General features: G+C 56.1%; 2 protein-coding genes across 2 annotated transcripts; both read right to left on the bottom strand.

Moving 5' to 3' along the window:
- Positions 1–4,742: 4,742 nt before the first annotated feature.
- LOC101407356 (keratin, type I cytoskeletal 15) lies at positions 4,743–15,054 on the bottom strand. The gene is made up of 8 exons (XM_004434493.3): positions 9,340–15,054; positions 8,353–8,435; positions 8,072–8,228; positions 7,462–7,623; positions 7,250–7,375; positions 6,850–7,070; positions 6,347–6,372; positions 4,743–5,588 (listed from the first exon to the last, which is right to left on the bottom strand). Exons 1-8 carry the CDS (start codon positions 9,856–9,858, stop codon positions 5,494–5,496), a joined length of 1,389 nt encoding a protein of 462 aa, XP_004434550.2. The 5' UTR covers positions 9,859–15,054; the 3' UTR covers positions 4,743–5,493.
- Positions 15,055–15,188: 134 nt separating this feature from the next.
- KRT19 (keratin 19) lies at positions 15,189–19,391 on the bottom strand. Its single transcript, XM_014790693.2, has 6 exons — positions 18,927–19,391; positions 16,781–16,863; positions 16,392–16,548; positions 15,930–16,091; positions 15,690–15,815; positions 15,189–15,580 (listed from the first exon to the last, which is right to left on the bottom strand). Exons 1-6 carry the CDS (start codon positions 19,344–19,346, stop codon positions 15,299–15,301), a joined length of 1,230 nt encoding a protein of 409 aa, XP_014646179.1. The 5' UTR covers positions 19,347–19,391; the 3' UTR covers positions 15,189–15,298.
- Between the last annotated feature and the right edge of the window lie 4,592 nt (positions 19,392–23,983).

Consider the following 23,983-nt stretch of genomic DNA (forward strand, 5'->3'; position numbering starts at 1 on the left):
GCGGTGTCAGCACCAGGACAAGAGCCAGGGCGTGCTGCAGGTGCTCCAGCACCACAGTGAGGCCGGGGACTCAGGCTGACCCTGACCCTGCCCGGCCCTCCTGCCCCAAACTGATGGCTCAGCTCTCTCGCCGAAAAGGTGTGATTCAGCCCAAAGCAGGAGCTCTCGCTCTCAATAGAGGATCAAAACTGACAAGAAGGTGATTGATGGAACCTGCCAGGCCTGGAGTGACGATCCTCCCAGGGCTGACGAGCAGGTTCGAGCCAACGCCTCTTAGAGGAACAATGCCACAGATCCTCCAAAGCCCCAGCAGTGCAAACACAGGTGGCCATGACATGCCTCCCCTCGCAGGGTTAGGGTACGGCCCTGCCCTGCCCCTCCGAGCAGGGACTCGTGGTGCCTTGACACAGGAATGCCTTCTTCTGACCCACAGTGAACCCAGGGTCCACAGGGCTGGGGGACACGTGCTGGGCCCCCCTAGAGGAAGCTGGGCGGAGACCTGAACTGGAGATGCAGTTTCCCCTGCCCCGGCCCTGTCCTAATGGAGACAGGACAGAGGACTGGGCCTGAGGCATTGCTTGCTTGTCTTGAGCTTCCTTCTTTGCTTTCTGGCAAAATCACATCAAATTCAGTCCCCTCCCCAATAACGTTTCCAGGGAAGGGATGGGAAAGCCGCATTCACGAGCACCCCCTGCAGAGGAGGCTGAGCTGTACACATTGTCATTGAGTCCGCACAGCAAGGGGAGAGGGCTTTTATTGGCCCCATTTTATAGACGAGGCAGCTGAGGTTCAGAGAGGCCAAGTCACTTGCCCAAGGTCACTATGAAGTCAGGATTTAAACCCGGCCTCTGGCTCTCTCTGTCCCACCTGAAGGCTTCTTGGAGCCTTGCTGTGAACTCAATGTATGATCTTTGAGTGCTACATTCTTTATGTGTTCAAAGATAATAAAATAACCCCAGCTAACATTTCTTGAACACTGTGCTAAACGCTCTACATGTATGACTTCATTTGGTCCTCAAGACAACTCTACTATTTTTATCATACCCTTTTTTCAGCTGAGGAAACTGAGGCCCAGAGAAGTTAAATACATCACCCAAACTCCATTATGTCAGAGCCAAGATTTGAAACTCTGCCTCCAGGGTCCGTGCCCTTACCTACTGCCTGGTAAATCTCTTTAAGGCCATCCCCATCCAAGCAAGGGCATCCTCTGTTGCCCTCTCCTTCTCAGGCCTCCTGTCACCCCAGGCCTGGCTGATGGATGATCCTGCTTCTCACAGTGGCCAGGCCTGTGCAGCTGATGGCCTGACGGGTCAGCCTGTCTGTTGTCTGTCCTGGTGTGAGCTCCAAAGCTCAGGGCTTGCTAGGTACTCACTCAACGCGGGATGTCAGAGCCGGAATTGTCACAGAAACTTTCCCATCCAACCCCTTCATTTCCCATGTGGGGAAACTGAGCCCAGAATGCCAAGGGCCAGAGCAATGGTAAGCAAGGAGAAATGCATGCATTTCTAGCTCTACCACCAACTCATCATGGGCCTTATGTTGAAATGACTTGTAAGTGTCCTTCAGCAATGCCTGTCTGAGTCTCTGGTCCTCAAAGATCTGTCCAGAGTCACCAGACTGTTCTGCAGAGCTGGGATTCAGATCTGTCCCCCACCTGCTAATCCAGGGTTCCTTGCTTGGAGCATGAATGAGACTCCTCCCTCCTCTCTCTCTCCCTGGACCACAAGGGGCCTGGAGCCCACAATGGCTGACCCACCTCCCAAAGAGTCTTGAGGCTCCCTCACAGGCGACGGGCCTCCCATGAAAGGCAGAGCTCCCCAGACAGCAGACCCAGGCCCTCTGGGCAGCCCCTCATCCTCAGAGACACGTGCTTGACACAGCAGTACCCAGGAGCCTTCTCCAGACCAGCCTCAATGCCCCAGGCCCTTACATATGCACAGTACTCAGCTTTCTAAAATCTCTTTCGTACAAGCTGGGCTTCCGAGAAACCCAGCAAGGTCAGCAAAGCCTTTGAATTAGGTGGACCTGAGTTTCAACCCTACATCTGCCATCAACTGGCTGTATGACCTTGGGAAAATTACTCAACCTTTCAGTGTCCTGGTGGCCGCAACTGGAAAACAGGCATTTGACGAGTTGCTATTTGAGAAGCACCTGACACAGGGGAGCGCTCGGCAGGCGGAAGGTTGCTACTCTCTTCCTTTTACGAATGAGGAAATGCGAGCTCATCCTTCTTAGGTGACCTGTTCGAGAATTCTTCTGGGCCTGCATCCTGTGCCAACTTGCCTTGCCTCCCTCTCTGGTCCCTGCAGCTGGCATGCTGCCCACAGCAAACAGATGAGTGACAGTGGTGGCATTACTATCTTATTTCGCCCACTCAGTCTTATGCCCCCTGAAGAAAGGGTCTTTATATACCTCCGAATACTGCCCCTGGCAGACAGAAGCTCTCAATAAATGCTGAGAAGCTGTTTCAGGGGTACTTTGTCTTCTGGTTCTGAGTGAGAAAGAATGGCAAACAGGAGTGGTATCCAATGGGGTCACCCCAGCTGCAAGTCTCATGGGAAAAGCTGCCAGCTCCTTATTTCCCCCTGTGCTGCCAGATGCCCATGGAGGGACAGGTGACCACTAGGTGGGCACTTGCCCAGGATTCTAGTGAATATCCACAGCCGTGTCTAGGGAAGGAAAAAGCAAGGGAGAAGCAAGTTCATGCATTAGTTCAACAAATATTTACTTAGCTCCCACTCCAAGGACTCAGCAGTGCGTGGAGTGACACAGCCTCTGCTGTCACAGATCTCACAGCACAGGTACCCCCCTGAGGTCCCGGGATACAGATCAACTCAGAGAGAACCTCAAGATCATCTCGTCCAGCCAGACTCCTCAATTTAAAGATGGGGAAACTGAGACCCAGTGAGGGACAGGGACCAGCCAATGTGCTCAGGGAGATGGTGGCAGGCATGCCCCATGCCTGCTCTGGGGAGCCCAGCCTGAGCAGAGGACACGCCCAAGGCCCTAATCCCTAGGCCCAAAGCCACCCTGTCTCTAAGGGGAGAAGGGAGGCCTGCTGCCTGTATCCCAGACTGGCTGGAAACCAAGCCCAGCCTCAGCCCGGGGGCTGGCAGGAGGCGGGCCATCTCAGCCCAGACTATTTAAGGGCTCCACCAGGCATGAGCCATTCCTGGGCATTTGGGGGCAGGAGGGAACAGGACTTGGCAAGTTCTGAGGACGTCTCTGACAGCCCTCCCGGAATCCCAGGAGAGCAGGAACGGGCGCTTCCCCTCTCCCGCAGCTAAGGGTCTGGCCCGAGGGAAGGCCGGCTGGATGACGCCCAGCCCTGCCTCCAGCCTTGCCTCACTGCACCTTTGCAGAGGTGGTTATTTTTGCAAAATGAAGCCTGAGAAAACCCTTTGCCTGCTGCTCAGAGGGCCTGAGATTCCTCGACAGAGGCTCAGACGTCAGCGAGGCGGGAGAAGCAGCCAGGCCATTGGGCCCCAGAGTCTCAGGAAGGGGCCTGGCTGTTCCCAGGATTCGGGGACATGGCATCTGGTGCTTTGGGCCTCAGCATGAACTTAAACCATAGCACAAGAGACCAAGGTTAGATGTGGGACAATCTTTCTGACTGTAATGGCTCTATGACATTTGAACAGGCTGCCCACAAGGTTAAGAAAAGGGTTTCAGGTTAGCACACCCCCGAAAGAAAGGTGTTGCCAGCTTCCGTCACCTCGTGATGTCAAGGGGAAAGCACGGGTCTGGAATCAGGCACCGGTCCCAGACCCAGTCTCACTATTTCCTGGCTTGTGACTTCATTCAAGTTACTTAACTTCCCTGGGCCTCCGTCTCCTCTTCTGAAAACTGACGCTGAAGTCTGACCCTGCCTTCACAAAGCTGTTGGGAGAGTAAATGAGATGCCATCCAACGAATGCCCTGCCCAGAGATTGGCGTATTGTAAATTCCGGTTCCTTCCTCCAGCCCCAGGGAAGTCCGGCCTCTAAGTGTGTACTCAGGAGACACATTGTAGGTTAAATCTCCCTCAGAAAGAACAGACGCCACCTTCTCTCCAGCCAGGGCTGCTGGCAAGGAGTTTCACCCAGTGAGACCCGTGGGGGCCCTCTCAGAGGGCTTGGCTCTCCCCGCAAATGATCTCCTCCAGCCTGCTCTTCCCAGCAGGACTAAGAAACCGGTTCTCCCTCTCCCCACAATCCTCACCTGAGCCCAGCCCAGCCACGGCACCCAAACTTCTCCACTTCCTCATTCTCTGCCCTCTGTCTGGGGCTGTGAACCCCAGAGGAACCAGCCACAAACCAGGGGCAAGCAATCAAGTGTGCATGGATGTGGCTGCTCCAGTGAGCCCAAGGGTGGTGACGCTGGCGATGGGGAGCAGGAGCAGAGTTTGGACTGAGGAGGGAGATAGGGGTTGGTGTTGCTTTGGACTTAAGCTTGGAGAAATCAGACAGGCTTCCTGGAGTTGCTGTCTTTCCCTCTGGGCACTTTAAGCAGAGGAGATGGCAGCCTCGGCGGGGGCGGGGGCCAGCTTTGCAGGAGGGCAGAGATGGGAACTGGCTCAGCAGCCCTGGAGGTCAGGTGTGCCTGGCTGGGAAGAAGGGGAGGTTCGAGGGGCACACGCGGTGAGGGCCAGAAGCAAAGAAAAGGGTCCTGGCAATGAGCTATGAAGGGCCAGGGCCAGGGGTCCTGGAACAAGCCCTGGTCTTGGAGTCATACAGCTGTGGGGCCCAGTTCCAACCCTGCTGCTTACTATCCATCCATGAGGCCACAGGGCAAGTCCCTCACCTCCCTGACTTCCTCATCTCTACGTTTCCTAAGATGAGCATAATAAGTCCTGATTGCCCCCAGTCGTGAGTATTAAATGAGACCCACGGGTGGGGGTGCTGAGCACAGTGCCAACCATACAGTGGCGACCCAACACAATCCACGTGGTCAGTCATTCGGTAAATAATTAGACCACGTTTCAAGTTCTGTGCCAGGTGCACCAAACTGCTCCGAGGAAACCCCTGTCTGCTGCTTCCACAGTCACTGAACAGGGTTAGCCAGAGAGCAAGTCACCTGCGCAGCCTGGGTCCTCCCCAGGTGCCCTGGGCACCCCAAAGAATGAATTATGACCACGCAGGGAAGAGGCCAAAGTGGGGAAGATGTCACATGTGGGTTCTGGGCCTCCTCAGAGGCTCCCAACAAGAAAAACTGGACCTTCCACCAAGAGATATTTGCAAAAGGAAAAGCAATTCTTTATTGCATGGACAGACACGGTGCAAACAAGCTTGTTACACGACACAGCTGCTTCTGGCACCTCCCTGCTCTAAAGGAGGCAGAGAGAGCTGCAGAGGAGAGGGAGGAAGGGCATGCAGAGGCGGGACCCTCTCAAGCCGAGCTGGACGCCCTCTGAAGGCAGGGACTGGAGCTTGCTCTTGCGGCCCCTCTGGCCGGTTGTCCGCTCAGCCAGGGGAGGCTGGGGGTGGTAAGGGTCGGCTCTCTTGCCCTGGGCATTTAGATTTCCCTCTTGTGGGAAGAAACCACCTTCCCATCCACTGACTCCTTGACATTGATGCGGACTTTGCCTCCGCCGCCGCCTCCCAGGGAGGCTGTAGAGAGAAGGAGCAAGCTTTAGAGTGGGAGACCCTCCCCATGCTCCCTTCCTCCCAAGGGGGCCCGGACCCTGGCTGAGCTCCAGGAGGACTGGTGTTGAATTCCTCATCGTAGAGGTGGGCAGTGGCAGCGCAGGTACGCCCCACAGTGAGCAAGAACGTCAGGGTTTTTTTTGTTTTGTTTTGTTTTTTTGCTGAGGAAGATTTGCCCTGAGCTAACATCTGTTGCCAATCTTCCTCTTTTTGCTTGAGGAAGATTGTCTCTGAGCTAACATCTGTGCCCATCTTCCTCTATTATGTATGTGGGTCACCACCACAGCATGGCCACTGACAAGTAGTGTAGGTCTGTGCCCAGGAACTGAACCCCGGCCGCTGAAGTGGAGCATGCTGAACCTAACCACTAGGCCACAGGGTTGGCCCCGTGAGAACATCAGGGTTTTTAACTGCACGTGAACAGGGAGTAATAGGGGGCATCTGAGCATAAGCACATGAAGGCGGGGCCTGGGAGGAGCTATGTCCTGGACAAAGCCTGCCCAGCCCAGAAGATTCTCAATAAATATTCAACCCCAGCTCTACTGGAGCTGATAGAGGATCCGGAAGAGGCATAGGCTAGAATGGGCAAGTCCCTGCCCTACTTGGGATGTTGGGCCTTTTTCTCTTTCCTCCTCATTCCAAGGGGCGTGGTGGCTTCACCACCTCCCTCCCCACCCCACCCCCCACTTCTCCCCACCCAAGGAAGAGTTAAGCCTTCCTACCTTCTCCGGTGCCAATGCCAGCCATCCTGAAAGAGAGGGGGAAGCAGAAGTAAGCAAAGGGCAGAAGCTCAGGTCTCCCAAGTGTTGGCCCCAATGGTCAGTTAAGCGGTCCTCCCCAGCCCCCTCACCACCACCACCCCCACATCTGACTTCTCTAGAGGCTGGGACATCTTGAGAGCCTGTCCAGACCAGCCACCCCCAGTAGATAGGTTCTGATCTACAGTAACACCCCATCTGTTTCATGCAGGGAATGGAACCAGCATTAGCCCAACCTCTGTCATTGTCATCACAGGGCTCTGTCATCACAGGTCCAGAGAGGTGACATGACCTGCCCAAGGTAACCAGAGTGCAGAGACCAAAGACCAGAGTGCAGAGTCCAGAGTCTCTTCCTCCTTGCTCAGTTCTCTTTTCACTGTACCACACCGCCGTCCCCCCTAAGATGACTCTCCATCCTGCCCACAACCGGCACCTCCCTGCTTCCTCCCTCTGCACCCTGCCCCCACCTGGCGTCCTGGCCCTCCAGCAGGCTGCGGTAGGTGGCGATCTCCTGCTCCAGCCGTGTCTTGATGTCCAGCAGCATCTTGTACTCCTGGTTCTGAGCCTCCATCTCACTGCGGACCTCACTCAGCTGGGTCTCCAGGCCACTGATGAGCCCCTGGATCTGCTGCAGCTGCGTGGCGTAGCAGCATTCAATCTCTGCCAGTGAGTTCTCCAGGCCGGCTTTCTGGGGTGCAACAGATCAATAGACACCACATCAGGCTAGAAAGGAAGCCGCTGAGAGTATGAGGAGAGGCATTGAATGGACACAGGGAACCACCTCTGCGGGGGCTTGGAAACTCCAAGGCTTAACCAGCCACAGAGGATGGGAGAGGCTGGGGTGGGGGATAGTGTAGGTGGCCATACCGTGCTGAGCTGGGACTGCAGCTCGATCTCCAGCCCTTGCATCGTGCGTCTTAGGTCTGTGATCTCCGTCTTGCTGGTCTGGATCATCTCTGTGTTGGAGGCCACCTCCTTCTTTAGCTCCTCGGTCTAGAGGTCACACACAAGAGAATTGAGCCCCATGGGTCTCCTTGGAGACCTGGGAAGCTGGGGCGGGGCTGGGAGGTCAGGCCCACCTTGCTGAAGAACCAGGACTCAGCATCTCGGCGGTTCTTGTCCGCCATGGCCTCGTACTGCTCCCTCATCTCCGACAGCACGCGGGTCAGATCCATGCCCGGGGCTGCGTCCATCTCCACGTTGACCTCGCTGGCCAGCTGGCTGCTGTACTCCTTCATCTCCTGCAGGGTGGACAGGCCCAGATGAGACAGAGGGCAGAAGAGAGAGCTGAGAGTCTGGGGCCCCACATGCCAATCCTGGCTCCACCCCTAACTCACTACATGACCTTGGCTCTCCCCCTACCTCACCCCAGCCTCTGTTTCCCATTGCACATGAAGGGGTTTGATCGCATGGGCCCCTCAGCTCTGAGGGTCTCTCTTCCTCTCTACGTCTTACCGAGGGAGGACCTCAGACAGCAGCACCCTTGTGTGAGCTCATGAAGCAAATCAGGACAGCAGTTCACACTGGCTGCCTGGCCTGGCTATGGATGAGAGGACAGTACCCCTTCCTCTCCTGTTTTTGTGTGTGGGGGGCTGCGTTCTGAACCACTATGCCCTTCAGCCAAATATGAGGAGGCACCAGCAGCCCCACTCTGCCTCCCACCACCCCCAGGCCCTGCCCCCATCTCACCTCCTCATGGTTCTTCTTCATGTAGGCCAGCTCCTCGTTCAGGCTCTCAATCTGCATCTCCAGGTCGGTCTTGGCCAGGGTCAGCTCATCCAGCACCCTGCGCAGGCCGTTGATGTCGGCCTCCACACTCTGGTGCAGGGCCAGCTCATTCTCATACCTGGGATGAAAGGAGGAACCTGAGGTGAGAAAGGGTGAGGGGCCTGGGCGGCTCGAGTTGGGGGAGGGAGAGAAGGCCAAGAAAGGGGGGAAATGCAGAAGGGGAGAGGGAGACCAGAGCGCACTTGAGCCTGAAGTCGTCCGCAGCCAGCCTGGTGTTGTCGATCTCCAGGATGACCCGGGAGTTGTCGATGGTGGCTGCCAGGATCTGCAGGAGACAGGGAGTTGGTGTCTAGAGGACCCCTCCCTCTTCCCTGCTGCTCTCCCCGCCTGCACCCCATCAGACCCCTCACTGACAATCTCCCTGTTGACACCACCAACGAAATCCTGTCGGGTCCCCAGGGCAGAGTCCAGCCTCCCCTTGAGTGCCCACTCCTTGGTCTGCCCCCACACCACCCTCTCTGTCACTAGGGTGTGAAGGACTAAGGAGCCAGGATTGCCTGGACTCCCCTGTGGGAATTGCCTGGCCAGGAGTGGCATGGGTGGGTTGTGGTGGGCTCTTGTAACACGCCTCTGGGGGACACTCCACCAGCCTCCCCTGTGGACAGCTCGTGGTCGCTGCACACCTGGACACAGCCATGTATCTACAGAACATTCCAGCTAGTGGGAACCTGGAGGGCAGCTGAGGAAGGCATTTTACAGCTGAGACAACTGGTCCAGCTGAGTGAAAGGATGAATGAGCATGTGGCAGGGCCCAGTATGAGTTCCAGGCATCCTAAGTTCTGACAGTGCTTTTGGCATCAGACATCATCAAAGAGTGAAGCACGAGGTCCCAACATTCAGGGCTCCCGAGGCTACACTCACCATTCTTGCAAAAGAAGCAAAGGAACACTTTATGCAGAGCCCTACAGGGTGGGTGTAATTGTCCTGCCTCGGCCCCCACTGGTCCTGACCAGATTCCCAGGATACCCCCAGCACTGCCAAGTTGAGCAGACGTGTGCCGGCATCCGCACCCGGAAAGTATTCCTCACACTCCAAGTCTGCAGAGGTTACACACACAGTCATCGCCTGGGCAGGAAAGGATTTCCTCGAGGCGGCAGGAACACTGATGCTGGAGATGCGTGCAGGGTGCCAGCCACCTGCTCCCCTCTCTCTGACACCCTAGGACTCACCTTGTTCCGGATCTCTTCTATGGTCTTGAAGTAGGGGCTGTAGTCGCGCTCTGGGCTGGTCAGGCTCTGCCTCTGGTACCAGTCGCGGATCTTCACCTCCAGGTCGGCGTTGGCCTCCTCCAGGGCGCGCACCTTCTCCAGGTAGGAGGCCAGGCGGTCGTTGAGGTTCTGCATGGTGATCTTTTCATTGCCGGTGAGGAGGCCACCATCACCACCACCAAAGTCACTGCCAAAACTCCCACCAAAGCCGCCACCAAAGCCACCTCCAAGGCTACCTCCAAAGCCTCCACCGAAACCACTACGAGCCCCTCCACCGAAGCCGCAGCTCATGCCGCCCCCATAGACCCCTCCTGACTCCGAGGAGAGAAACCTAGCAGAAGAAGCCGAGATACTGTGGCTTCCACCTCCCCCATAGAGACTCCCACCACCAAAGCTGCCTCCCCCAGCCCGGAGGGGACTCCCCCGGGTAGAGCCACCCCCAAAGGTGGAGGAGGAAGTCTGTAGAAACGGGGTGCTCATGGCCAGGCAGCAGCCGGCGAGTCCTCAGCAAGCACAAGAGGCGCTGGCGGGAGGTGTGGGCTGGACTGAAACCACAGTGCTGAGCCTGTCACCGCCAGCCTGGGGCTCTTTATATACCCCTCGGAGGGTGTCGTGGGACCGTGTCTCCTCCCCCAAAGGGAAGCCAACTCCTCTGCGTTCCTGACAGACACTGCTGCCTGCACACCTCAATGTGGCTAGTTTTTCTTTTCTTTCTGTTTTTTTTAATGCAACAAAAGAGATGATTCAGAATGAAGGGTTTTTTGCCCCGGGCCATGATTTTAACACCTGGATTACGGGTTCATCTCTACCGTACGGGAGAACGCAGAGAGCAGTGGGCAGCAACCTTGCATCACACCACGGCTCCCAGGCCTCCGCCTGCACTGGTAGAGCCGTGCAGGCCAACTCCACCCTTGGCTGGGCTTCTCCCCCAGCCTGGGACCCTCCACCAAGGTGGCCAGCTCCCTGCTTTCAGTTTGGGAGTCTACTTCCCATTGCTGCTCTGTGTTGTCCCATTCACAGACCCGCCGTGTGCGAGCCTGCAGGGCTTGGGGAGAGCGGTGGTCTCTGGGGACCAGTGGGCAGAGGCACATGGAGAAATGCAGGCCCCATGGGCACAGGCTGAGCACAGGAGAGGGATCTTGAATCAAGTTCCTGCTGAGGTGACCAGAGGTGCCAGCATCTGTCACGTCTCTGATGCTGCAAATGAACTCCTGTCCTCCACTCGTTCTCTCCCCTACCCCACCTGCAGCCCCTCACTGCTTCTCCAGCTTCTCCCAGCCCCAGCCCCACTGCACTGGCACTCTGACGAAAGCCAGCAGGCTCAGGGTTGACAAGGGGCTGATTGATCCTCCCGCCACCTGCTGACTGCACGTGTCCCTGAACCTTTGCTTGCTCCCGGAACACGTCGGGGCAAACCTCTGCAGATAAAACTGGAACACGTTCTGGGAAGCCCCTGCCTCCTCCGGGGAGAGGCATGTCGCTGCATAGCTGGGCCAGATTAACCCCATTTGTCCTGCAAAGTGATGTGACGCTGGAGCGGGACCTAGCCCAGAAGGCTCTACGTGCCTGAGCGTTGTGAGAAGCGAGGAAATATGGAGGTCTGGTGGGCAGACTGGAAGACGCTTCGAAGATCTTGAAGGCCAAGGCACCACTTCACAGAGCAGGTTGCTGAGGCCAGAGAGGGGAGTCAAACACTCAGGAGAACCCTTTTCTCTGCCGCCAGCTCAGGGGCCAGCTTTCCAGGGGTAGCTGGTACCTGTGCGCAGTGCCACTTGGAGGCGTGAGGCTGGGGAGGAGAGCAAGACTAAGCTGGAGATGAAAGAGGACTCCTGGCCCAGGGCTGCAGCGCGGTGAAGTGGACAGCGCTCAGGTGTTCCTCGGGCCTGGGTTCAAATCCTGGCTCTATGGGTTACTGCTTGTGAAACCTTGGACGTGTTACCTGTAAGTCTGTTTCCTTGTGGCAAGGGGCACTCTCAGCTCTCACTTATGGGGAGGCCCTGAGGCCCAAGAGCCCCCATCCTGCCTCATCCTGGCTCCCCATCTTCTGGGGGTTGGATAGTAGGGTGCATGTCCAGTACCTGGGACTCCCGCGTACCCTCACCAGGAGGGACTTTCGTCCTGCAGCATTGCTCTTCCAGAGCCAGTCCCACTGGGCACCCAGTGCAGGTGGTTGCCATTATTGCTGTAACAACAGTAACCCCTTACCTTCAACCGCACACTTCACGGTTTAACAGAGCCCTTTTGCATCCATCGCCTCCTCGCATCCTCACGACACAGAAGACGATCCCTGCCCCTGTTTCAAAAGAAATGAAATTGGGGCTCAGAGAGGGGAAGCAGTTTGTGCAAGGTGGCACAGCTAGTAAGTCGCTAGGACTCCAGTGGGTCCTCTGACCCCACTTAAACAGAGGACAGGAAAAAAGGGTCCCTCCCACAGACCCCAGATTCATGCATCTGAGCTGGTAGCCAGGGGCGGGGCGGGGGGGTGGTGTTGGTTCTGCTGGCCTGGGGAGTGGGGACGGGCTGTCCCTCAGTGAGCCAGGCCTCTGTTCGAGCATCCCAGTGCTGAGCCCTGACAGTGCTGTATTGTCTCATGGGTGGGCGGATATTGTCTTTTCCTCTGAAAGAAAAATAATCAAACTCAGATCAGCCGTAGCTCATTAAAGCCTCTGTAGTCATTACGGCCCGGCAATTAACATGGAAAAAATTATGCGCCATCACCCAGGGTGAGGCAGGGCTGGACCCCAGCCAGCCCCTCTTCTGCACCCTGACTCCCCTCCAGAAGCCCCTCGAGGTGGCTTTCCCTCCTCTCTCAGGCCCATGCCTGAGGCAGCAGCTGCCCGGGTCACAAATCCCTGGTTTCAGCCCAAACAGCTCCTGTGAGCTCTAGGTCTGGGTGAGGCTGGGCCTGCTCATTAGCACCAGGTGGCGATGGCTGCAAGGGCGGAGACCCAGCTCCTTTGGGCCCAGCCTGGGCTGCAGGCCCTTCCTCTGGCAGCCCACCCAGGAGGCTGTGCCAGTTTCTGTCCTTTGCCCACAGCAGACAGACAGGCCATCCCCAGAGCCGTCCTCTGTCCTTGGGATGGGACGATGCAGCCCAGCGGAAAGAGCCTGGGCTGGACTCCGCCTCTGGGTGTGACAACCTCTCTGAGCCAGGTTCCCGACTTAAAATTGGGACATTTTTCCACTTATATAAGGCCTTAGAGTAGTCAAAATCATGAAGATAGAAAGTGTAATGGTGGCTGCCAGGGCCTAGGGGAGGGAGAATGGGGAGTTATTATTTAATAGGCAGAGAGTTTCAGTTTTAAAAGATGGGAAGAGTAATGAGGATGCATGGTGGTGACGGTTGCACAACAACGTGAATGTACTTAACGCCACAGAACTGTACACTTAAAGATGATTATAATGGTAAATTTTGTTACGTGTATTTTATGACAATTTGAAAAAAAGAAAATAATTGAGTCACTAACACTGACCCCTGCTACAGGGCCACAGTGAGGATTTAATGGCACATGGGGAGGGGTGCCTCCATAAACCTGAGAATCCACTACCCCCCTCCCCCACTCCCCACGGAGATGCAGGGGACAGAGAGAGCGCATGATCTGGGGCCTGGAGAATTGCTCCTTTGTCATTCATTAGATATGTGGCTTGGGGTAATGGAGCCTCCTATCTCTGAGCCTCAGTCTGCCAATCGGGAAAATGGAAATAACTCCTGCCCAGTCTGACTCACAGGGATGGAGCGGAGAACTGACAGGAAATGCTTTGCAAACTGAACTGGTCATGATGACCAGCCGGGGTGGAAAGACCTCACCTCCCTGTCCCCTTCCCCTTTCTCTCTCCGCCCCTCCCTCTCCTCTATCCCAGCCACTTCTGTCAACAGAGCACCCCTAGTTTCAATTCTCAGACTGAGACAGAAAAGTGTCCTCACCCCTGCCTCCCCAACACACACACACACACAAAGGAGGGCTTCATTCCTGACACCCAAACCTGGGACCCAGTCACCTGCTCCACCTGTGTGGGCCCAGCCCCCGCCCTACAGCCACATTCTAAGAGCCTCGGGGCAGAGGGGAGGGTTTCAGCTGTGACAACAGAGGCTTTCATGAACTGGGACAAATATCCTGGGAAGTCCCAGCCTGGCAGTAAGGCCAGGCCTCTGGCCTCTGGCTCCAGGGCCTCCTGAGAAGTTAAGTAGGAGAGGGGGCTGTGGGGGCTGGAGGCTGGAGAAGAGCTGGGGACGTGGCAGAAGGGGCTCCTGGCCCAGGGCTGCAGCAGGGAGAGGGAAGAGCTGGACTCTGGGGTCACCCGTTGATTCGGAGCAAGCTAATAAACCTTTTCAAGGCCCAGGGGAAACGGCGGAAAGTGGACCTCATTCAGGATCGGCTTTGTGGGCCTCCTTAGCCAAGAGTCAATCTGTTCCCCTATAGCAGACCTTCTGGGGGAAGGAGCAGTGTCCCTTACAGGATTGGCCTGCTGTCACACAGATCTGCAGGGCCTGAACAGACTCCCTCAGCCTGAATCTCTCAGCCAGGGGGAAGTAGGACTTATTTACCCTTAATTGGCCTCAGTTCTCGGCAGCCAAGCTATAAACCACACGGGCAGGACCAGACCCACCTGAGGGCAGAGCAGTACCAGGAAGCTGGGACCGGCGTTCCTTTGCTGGCCCGGGACCAGCCCAAGGCAGGCCAGTTTGGGGGTCTGTGTGGGAGGTCTGGGTCTCATTCCAGGCTCTGGGCCCAGGCATGGCTGGTGGGCATAGGGGCTTATGCAGGGCTGCCCGGGACATGGATGAATGTGTTAGTGCACGCACACCGGCAGATGCACCCTCTCCAGCCTTACTCTGAGCGGACGCCTGCCCCTCATTACTCAGGCTCTGACCCCAAAGCCCCAGTTCCTCCTTCAGTTAGGTGGAGAACTGCCTCAGGGGATCCTGGTCCTAGGCCTTCACACGGAGCAAGACTGGAGTGTACTGAGGACTTGGCATAAGCAGGGTCGATCCTAGGACACAGGGGTGCAGGGGTGACACTGTGGTTAAGAATCAGGAACCCTGGGGCCAGCCCGGTGGCATAGCAGTTAAGTGCATGCGCTCCGCTTCAGCAGCCTGGGGTCTGGATCCCGAGCACGCACCGATGCACCGCTTGTCAAGTCATGCAGTGGCAGCATCCCATATAAAGCAGAGGAAGATGGGCACAGATGTTAGCCCAGGGCCAGTCTTCCTTAGCAAAAAGAGGAGGATTGGCAACAGATGTTAGCTCAGGGCTAATCTTCCTCATAAAAACAAAAAAAAGAGAAGCAGGAACCCTAGATTCTGGTCCCGGCTCTGCCACGTAGTCGCTGTGTGGCCTTGGACAAGTTACTTTACCCACTCTATAAGATGTAACTCATACTATCTACCTTTTTATGTTGATTAAATGGCACATAGTAGGTATACAGTAAACATTAATTTCAGACACACACACACACCCCAACCCTTGGGGGAACACAGTGTAAAGAAAACGAAATCTGGAAGCAAAACCAGTTTCAAATCCCACCTCTGCCATGTGTTAGAATAGTTATACATACAACAAATCACTTCACCTCTCTGAGCCTTAGTTTACCCCTCTGTAAAATGGAAGCAATGCCTATTTCACAAGGTTGTTTTAGGGAACAGGTGAGATAAATGAAGACTTCTGCAAACAGGAATTACAAAACAGAGTTTGTGAGCGCACTCCTGTCCCTTTCCTTGGACAGGGTAGACTCTGATCCAAATAAAACCTCAACAGTGCCAAGGCCTGGCCCATCTCCATGGGCTGAAATAACAAACCCAATGTCCTTCCTCCCTTGGGCCATAAAATTTTATTGGCAGATCAGAGGGAGAGCCGCAGTAAAGATCCCTCCCCTCCCATGCCCCTACTCAGGGGCATCCCTCCACAGGAGGCTGCCGGACTCAGTGGGCATTGGGGGGGGGTGGCTTGTCAAAGGGGCGGCCCGGGCCCACAAGCAGGGTGGGGGCGTCCTGGCCCTCCAGCAGGCTGCGGTAGGTGGCAATCTCCTGCTCCAGCCTCGTCTTGATATCCATGAGCTGCTGGTACTCCTGGTTCTGCCGCTCGGTGTCGGCACGCACGTCGCTCAGCTGGGCTTCAATACTACTGATCAGAGCCTGGATCTGTGCCAACTGTGCTCCGAAGCGAGCCTCCGTTTCTGCCAGCGTGCCTTCCAGGGCAGCTTTCTGAGGGCAGGGAGAGGGAAGGAGACTCAGCAGAGCATGGTTCCCAGAGGGGGAATGGGCACGCCACCACCCAGGCTACCCAAGCCTGCAAGGACATGAGGGCACATACCATGCTGAGCTGAGACTGCAGCTCGATCTCCAGGCCCTGGAGAGTGCGCCGCAGGTCAGTGACCTCCGTCTTGCTAATCTGCAGCTGCTCTGTGTGGCCAGCGACCTCCCGGTTCAGCTCCTCAGTCTGCAATAAGAGAGGAGGTGGAGGTAATAAGCCCTGAGCCAGAACTTTGCCTGGGAGCATCAAGCCCTCCCTCCTGATCACCTCCCCAAAGGGTACCTGCTTCCCTCTTCATACCTTGCTGATGAACCAGGTTTCAGCATCCTTCCGGTTCTTCTCAGCCATGACCTCATACTGGCTTCTCATGTCGCTCAGGATCTTGGCTAGGTCAACGCCTGGAGCAGAATCCACCTCCACACTGACCTGGCCACCCACCTGGCCCCTCAGGGCACTGATTTCCTGGAAAGATAGCAGAGTGGGCATGTCAGAGCCCAGAGCCTGCTGGGTCTGGGCCAGGTCACGCCCCCGGCCCCCACGCCTAAGGGGGCTGGTTTTCAGGTGCAGACCTAGGAGGCAGCATGGGGGGATAGACTGGATTGCCACCACTCCCTGCTGGAACCCTGGGAGCCACGCCCTGCACCCAGGGCCATGCTGAGGGTGCAGCAAGTATGGCAACAGTCAGAGGATACAGCATAAAAAAATATCCTCAGCCCTGGGAAGCTAGGGTGGAAAGGATGGAAGGCCCAGCTTGAAACACACCTCCTCATGGTTCTTCTTCAGGTAGGCCAGCTCTTCCTTCAGGCCTTCAATCTGCATCTCCAGGTCGGCTCTGGCCAGGGTCAGCTCGTCCAGCACCCTGCGCAGGCCGTTGATGTCGGCCTCCACGCTCAAACGCAGGGCCTGCTCCGTCTCAAACCTTTCAGAGGAAATAGCTGCAGTCAGGCCGGCATTTCCTCTGCACCTCTGAAGACTTTCCCACCTCCCCAGGGTTTAGGAGTCTATGGGGTGAGGGAGGAGTTGCTTCAGACCAGCTGGGGTGGGTGAGGGCAGGGCCCAGTCCCCCCACTGCACTGAGCCCCAAAAGGGCCTGGGATTGCCCCTCCTTCCCTGCCCTGGCTTCTGCAGCCCTCCAGGGCAGAGGCGCTCACTTGGTACGGAAGTCATCTGCAGCCAGACGGGCATTGTCGATCTGCAGGACAATTTTGGAGTTCTCAATGGTGGCCCCAAGAATCTGAAAGACAGGAGGCCGGAGGTTACTAGCATTGCCCACCCACTTTCTCCCCAGAAGAGAGAGAGGAGCAAATGAGCATGCCCTCGTTCCCTAGAGACCAAAGCCCCAGCCACCTCTCAGGCTGCCCATTGGCCTGCTCCCTAGGTCTTGGAATCAGTTCATGCTCAGGAGCTGGAGCAGGAGAAACCACTGCTGGGGAGGCTGAGCCGGGGTTAGGGAATGGGCAAGGGAGGGCAGGGAGGTAAACCGGGAGGAAAGTCTCTGAGACCCCGTACCCAGGGAAACTCTAAACGGTCTTAGAGAGGCAGCCTCTAAGTGATGTGCAAACCGGATGCAGGCATGTGTAGGGTTCACCCTTGTCTATAACCACCCCCCCCTCAAAGCACACTCTGCCTCAGGGAAAGGAATTCCATTTGTTGAGCATCTATTATGTGGGGGCACTCTGCATCTCAACTTTCACACCAGGTCAGTGGGTGCACCTGATTTACAGAGGTGGAAACTCAAGTTCAGGATTCCTGGTCCAAGTTCACCCCAACCAGAGGTCCCTCCCACCTAAGGGGCGTATTCACACCATTGATTAAGATCCTTGGGTTTAGCGTTTTTCAAAGAACAAGTTGTGACTCAGTCATTGTACTGGGTGGTGATTTGCACTGTTTTTTAATGAAACAGAACAGAATGTCAACTATCAGAAGGGTTCACCCACAGCAGGGTAAGGATTGTTTCAAGAAGCTTTTGCTTCCATTGTGTGTGTGTGTGGGGAGAGAGAGAGAGAGGGAGGGAGGGAGGGAGAGGGAGAGAGGGGAGAGGAGGAGAGAGAGGAGGGAGGGGGAGGGAGAGAGGGGGAGAGAGGGGAGAGAGAGAGGGAGAGAGGGAGAGAGAGAGGGAGGGAGAGTGAGAGAGAGGGAGGGAGAGGGGGACAGGGGAGAGAGGGGAGGGAGGGGAGGGAGGGAGAGGGAGGGAGGGAGAAAGGGAGGGAGGGAGAGAGAATGTGTGAGGGTGAGGGTACATAGTAAAATGTGACTTATGGTAGGTCACAATTTTAAAAGTGTGAAAGCAGTATCCTGGATGGTTGTTTTCATCTCTAGCTCTCTCTTTGTCCATGGGTTCTGTTCGGTCTATGCCAAGGACAACCAGCACCATGCCAGGAACATGGTGGGCACTGGGCAATGTTGTGGGGAGCCCCGTGTTTGGAGACCCAGCATGTGGGGCTGTTAAATGTCCCACTGGCTTCTGACGCATTTCTTCAGGATGGAGCTCCGAGCTGTTCCCTGTGAGTGGAGATCAAGTCCCACCCTGCATGCCCCTTAGGGCCTCCCTTGAAGACCTGTGGCTCAGACCCGGGGTCTCCAGCCAGGGACTCTCCACCCAGAGAACTGCTGCTGCACCTGGTCTTCCCGACAGAGGTCTTCACAGGCAAAGGACTCCCGGGGTCTCTGCATAAGACCCTCCTTTACCCTGTCCAGGGGCCACAGGATATGCCCCTCCTTAACGGGCCAGGGGCCACAGCTGGCCTCTCGCATGCTTCCTAGAGGTCCTCTTAATTCCGGTGTGGCCGCCTGGGCGGGGGAGGAGAGGCTGAGCGTGATGGAAACCAGACCTGCCCCGCCAGAGAGCAGGAATGCAGAGGGGTCCAGGCCGGGGGCAGCAAGGGGCAGGTCTGGCCCAGATTCCCCTCAGGCCAAACTTGCATTTCCCTGCTGCGACTGCGGCCCCTGGCCTAGAGGGGTGAAAGCCCACAGCTGTGTCCCATCCCCTCCCACTCCTCCGGACCTCCTTTCCCTGACCCCAGCGCCCTCCAGCCCCCCTCCCACCGCGCGCCGCCACATGCCCCACCCACTTACCCGCCCCCTTCCCGCGGCCCCGTCCTCCACTTCCTGTCCCATTGTCCTGGCCCTCCTCACCTGCCCCTTGTCTCCGCCCCACCCTGCGGGCCCCTCCCAGTCCTGGCCGGTTCGCTCCCGCCCCGGCCGGGAGGCGCCCGCCGCCCGCGCCTTGGCCTCACCCGGCCCGCGGGGCTGGGTTTCCGCGGCAGGTGCACTTCCCGCGGCCCGGCCGCCGCCCACCTTGTCCCGCAGCTCCTCGATGGTCTTGAAGTAGTGGCTGTAGTCGCGGGCGGGCCCGGGCCCCTGCTTCAGGTACCAGTCGCGGATCTTGGCCTCTAGGTTGCCGTTGGCCTCCTCCAGGGCGCGCACCTTCTCCAGGTAGGCGGCCAGGCGGTCGTTGAGGTTCTGCATAGTCTGCTTCTCGTTGCCCGCCAGCAGCCCGTCGGACCCGACCAGGGTGCCCGCATAGCCGCCGCCGTAGCCCCCGGAGGAGGACGAGGTCACGAAGCGGGCGGAGGACACCGACACGCCGCGGCCACCAGAGCCCCCGTGGATGCTGGGCGCGCGGAAGGCGCCTCCGACCCCAAAACGCAGGGGGCTGCCGCCCAGGCCCCCAATGGACGAGGTGGCCGACGACTGGCGATAGCTATAGGAAGTCATGGCGAAGGAGGACGCGGCGACACTGGTCGGAGGAGCAGCGGTCGGCAGGAGGAGTGGCGAGGCCCTCACCTGGCGCCTTTTATGCCCGAGGCGGGCGGGGGGAGGGGTCTGGTGTGAGGCGGATATCTGAGCCCCGAGGAATTTGCAGGCTCCTGAGTGCAAACACGGGCGCTCTCCCCATTGGTCAGTTCCTGGTGGCTCTGCCTCCAACTCTCCCCTCCTGCAGAGAGCTGCCCCACCCCAGCCCTCTCGGAGCCCAGAGCCCCCCACCCGTCACGCACATAGACACCCCCCAATTCACATGCTGGCCCTCCCCCGTTAAGATCACCCAGAGTCGGACACCCCCTAGGAGTTGAGTCCCTCTGAGAGGATAGTCCTACACTCTCGTCCCCCAGTGATCTCTCACTCAGAGCGCCCTCTGGAATCATGTTCTGAGCTCCTTCCTTGTGATTATACTTAACAACCCCCCCCTCGAAGTACATTCGGGAGATTCTTACACCCCCCTGGGAATCACGACCTCTCAACCTACCCCTTGGGGATCACCCACACCCTGACTCCCCCTGAGTCCCCAGATGAGGGTGCTCTGAGCTGCATGCCTGCTGACCTCTGAGACAAAGCTGCCCCACCCTGCTGGGGCCATACAGAGTCCCACGGTGACAAGGTGACAATAGGCTCCTGGGAACAGCTGCTGGGAGCGGATCTGCAGCTGCACTGGAACCGGCACCTTCACAACCCCAAGCTCAAGCCTGACCCCCACCTGGGGGCTGACCCCCAGGGTACTCTCAGCACCCCCCACACACAACCCCCTACCCTCCAGCCCCAAAAGTATGCATTCATTCAACACAGATTTATTGAAGTGTTTTAGTGGTGCCATGATCAGGCCTCTAAGCCTGAGGGAGGCAACTTACTGGCCCATGAGACATTTAGCACCTGCCACCCGGAGACAGAAATAAGATGGAATGCCTCCCTCCTTGTGAGCATCTGGAAGGAGGGTGTCAGAGGCTGAATCCTTGTGCCTAACTGTGCTGTCCTGGTACGCGGATGAATGAATGCATTGCTGGGGAGGGCTCTGGTACGAGGATGAATGAATGCATTGCTGGGGAGGGCTCCACAAAGTGCCCAGGCACAAAGGGAGGAGTTTTGATAATAGAGGAAGGAGCCCCTCTCCACCCACAGCCCCCAGCCCTGCTCTTCATCCAGCTCAGCAATTCCACCCACCTTTTTTGATGACTTTAGAGGGCCAGACCCCCTGCCAGACACTGCAGGGCACTGTAACCACCTCACCCCAGCGCCTGTCCCCAGGGACCTCACCCCTCCTCAGAATTGTCCCCATGGTTCCTTCCCGTCCTTATGGCGGAGCAGTCATCCACTCTCAGGACAAAGGCCTGTGTCCTTTTCGGAGGGTGTTAGGGAGATGGGCCAGTCACTCCCCATCTCCAGGCCTCAGTTTCCCCCTGTGAAATCTCCTCTCTGCGTATTATCACCTGGGTCACCTGTGGCTAAATGAATACTTATCCCCAGCTCTGAAATCTAAGTCCCAGTAACTTGTCTTCCATCCACCAATTTATCCAGGAACAGGGGCAGGAAACCCCACATACACCCCTAACCGACTAGGAGCAGCTCTGAGCCAGTAGGAAGGGCAGCCTGAGGCTGTTTAAACTAGTGAATCAGACTCACAAATGGGTCCAGGGGCCCCAGAGTGGGAAGAAGGCGTGACCCAAGGCGGGCCATGAAAGCGGGTGCGGCTGGGCCTTCACAAAGGTTGTAGCCGCCAGGGCCAGTCTGACATGAGTCACTCCCTTTATTTGGCCCTGAGAAGGAGGCTTGCTCCTTGTGGGGGAAGGGGGAGATTGGCCAGATAGTTGCTATGCACACCAAGCCCCAGCCGGAATCTGGTTTTCTGACCTGATAGGAGGGTCTGGGAAGGGACTTTGTATTAGGAAACAAAGAATAGGACCAACAGTTCTCCCCCAGAGATTAAGGGGTTGTGAGCTCCCTAAACATCAGAGGAACTTAGAGCCCCAGCCCCTTCCCCCAGGGCCGTGGTCATAAGAACAACTGACTGTAGGGTAGGACAGTTTACAAAGCCTTTTCAGATCTCATTGGATCCTCACTGCAGCCCAGCAAAAAGGGTGTTCTTATCCCCATTTTACAGATGAGGAAACAGGCTCCTAGAGGGACAGTGACTTGCCAGAGGTCCACAGCCTGGAGTGTCAGATTTTGGCTTCCAGCCTCTTGACCCTCAGCCCCACAGCCTGGGTTCCTGAGTGTGACAGAATCTCTACTCTCCCTTCCAAGGAAGTCCCAGCTCCAGAACAACTCCTTTGAGTCCCTTCCCCTCAAATCTTATGCTAACTCCAAGGGCAGTCAGCCCCAGACTGAACTGCAGGCTGGGGTCAGGGAGAATCCCCCGCTCCCACTCTCTGGCCAGAACAGTGCCTGGCACCTTCCGCCATGAGCTGTGTGGCTTTTGACCGCTTCTCTGGAACATCAAGAACTCAGGAGAACAATCTGTACAGGCTGCCCTCCCCAGAGGTGGAACTGAGGGGTCAGGCTGCTGTTCCCAGTCAGTAAACAGACTACACACATGCTGGTGTCTTCCGTCCGCCTCTGGCTGCAGGAGGGCAGAACCTAACCCAAGGAGCTCCCTTCCCGGCCCTGGTGTCAGGCTGAGGATCCGTGGTCTGCAGCACTGGGGCACACAGGGCAGGAGTGGCGAGAAGGGAATGTGGGAGCATGACAGGATCCCAGAGAGGACCCTGCCCAGCCTCCCCCCAGCTCAGACCTGCAGAGCCCAGCACCATGAGATCCCTGTGGGAAAGGGGGCCGTTGTCAGGTAAGATCAGAAACACTGCTTGTGCCTACTCCCTTTTGGAGATTCACAGTGCACAATCCCAAAGGCTCCAAAAGCCTCAGTCCCTCATTTGTGAAAGAGAGATACTAATAAAATAATAACAACCTATTTTGTGGAGTTGTTTCAAGGGGTAAATGAGATGGGGCTTGGAAAGGGTTTATCATGGTGCCTGGCAAACAGTAAGCACTCAATGTTACTATTATTTTATTATATAATGTTATTATTGTTAAATAGTATGTTATTATTATAATTATCATTATAAGTATTATTATTTAACTTCGTTTAACCGACATTTCCCAAATATACTGGACCATGGAATCCTTTGTCAGGTAATACCTGTTAATAATCCATACCCTAAATTAACCAATCCCTTTTGTTGGATGTTTGGAATGCTACCAATTTTGTTATTATATCTACAGTTATTTTCTTAGTAGATAGATGTGGAATTATTGGGGGAAAAAAATAATCCATATATTACAGGGAAAGCCGATCCAGTCCAAGGAAGCTCAGAGAGGTCAAGCAACTTGCCTGAGGTCACATGGCTGAGGCAGAGCTGAGATTAGTTTCCACGTCCTGAGGACGAGGGCTCTCTCTGCATCTCCGCCTTGACCTACACTAGAAGCTTGCTACACTTAGCAAATGCAGCTTGCAGTTCCCAGAGGGGAGAGGTTAAAGGTAGAGGAGTTTTCATCATGTCTGAGGAAATGACATAGTGGGCGGAGACCACTGGAAAGAAGCTGGGAGTGAAAGTCCTAGCCCCTGGGTAGAATGAAATGGTGTGATGACAATGATGACAGTGATTATGGTGACGAAGGTGATGACGATAGCCAACATCTACTGTGCGGCCACCATGTTCAACACTTTGCTTACATTATCTCAATGAATCCTGCGAGTTAAGTATTATCATCCCCATTTTACAGACAAGAAAACTGAGGCTCAAAAAGGTTAATAACTTGACCAAGGTCACACAAGTACGTGGTGGACCCAAGATTCAAGCCCAGATCTTTAACTCCCTAAAGCTACAGTCCCAACCACGAATGCTATCCCTTCTCTCACAGGATGCAGGTCAAGGTGCCTTCCTCCACTAGTCTGGAGGAAGAGTCATCAAGTTGGGAAAGGCATAGTGTCACCTGTCAAGATCCTAGCTTGTCCTCCCTGTTTGGACACACAATTATTAATTTGGTCAGTCAGTGGTTTGTGCAAGCAAGGCTCAAAGTTCAGCCTAGCAGAGGAGATGGACTCGTGTATGTGAACAGAGCAGAATTCGTAAGCTGGAGGAGAGAAGGGTAAAGGTGTGCAGACTTCATGAACTTGCTTGTTATGTAATGGGTGACCCTTACCTAGACACCATCCCCTTCCCCAGGGACCATCAGTGCCGGCTTTTCAAGGTACCTTCTCACCTGCTCCTCCATTCAAGGAGCATGTCCCAAGCCCCCTCCCCTGGTGCTCGTGCCGGGATACAGAAGTAGACACAAGCTTTTCCTGCCTCTAAGAGGCTGACAGGCTGGCAGGGGATTGTGGAGACATTCATTTCAATGAAATGTGGTAGATTGGAGACCCACATTAATTTTTGCTCCTTCCTAAAACCCTGTTATGCTGACTGTTAAGGAGAATTTAAAGAGAATAAAAGAAGAGACAACAGAAGATGAGAAATGTCCACAAAAATTTTAAAGCTCAAAAATGGTAGCTAACAGCAGACAAGAGGAAGCTGAGACCCAAGGCAGAAGTGGACCAGAAGCCCATGACAGGCAAGCAGATTCTCAGCACAAACCCCAGAAGCTCA

The sequence above is a fragment of the Ceratotherium simum genome, chromosome 16 (genome assembly GCF_057802395.1).
Source record: "Ceratotherium simum simum isolate JZ-2026a chromosome 16, ASM5780239v1, whole genome shotgun sequence".
Lineage (NCBI taxonomy): Eukaryota > Metazoa > Chordata > Mammalia > Perissodactyla > Rhinocerotidae > Ceratotherium > Ceratotherium simum.

Excerpts from the sequence above, each read along its gene's own strand:
- LOC101407356 (XM_004434493.3), bottom strand. The coding sequence starts at position 9,858 with ATGAGCACCCCGTTTCTACAGACTTCCTCCTCCACCTTTGGGGGTGGC. Across the intron at positions 8,436-9,339 it reads TAGAAGAGATCCGGAACAAG|ATCCTGGCAGCCACCATCGA; the intron begins GTGAGTCCTAGG and ends TGTCTCCTGCAG. Across the intron at positions 7,376-7,461 it reads AGTCCTGGTTCTTCAGCAAG|ACCGAGGAGCTAAAGAAGGA; the intron begins GTGGGCCTGACC and ends TGTGACCTCTAG.
- KRT19 (XM_014790693.2), bottom strand. The coding sequence starts at position 19,346 with ATGACTTCCTATAGCTATCGCCAGTCGTCGGCCACCTCGTCCATTGGG. Across the intron at positions 16,864-18,926 it reads TCGAGGAGCTGCGGGACAAG|ATTCTTGGGGCCACCATTGA; the intron begins GTGGGCGGCGGC and ends CCTGTCTTTCAG. Across the intron at positions 16,549-16,780 it reads GCAGATGACTTCCGTACCAA|GTTTGAGACGGAGCAGGCCC; the intron begins GTGAGCGCCTCT and ends TTCCTCTGAAAG.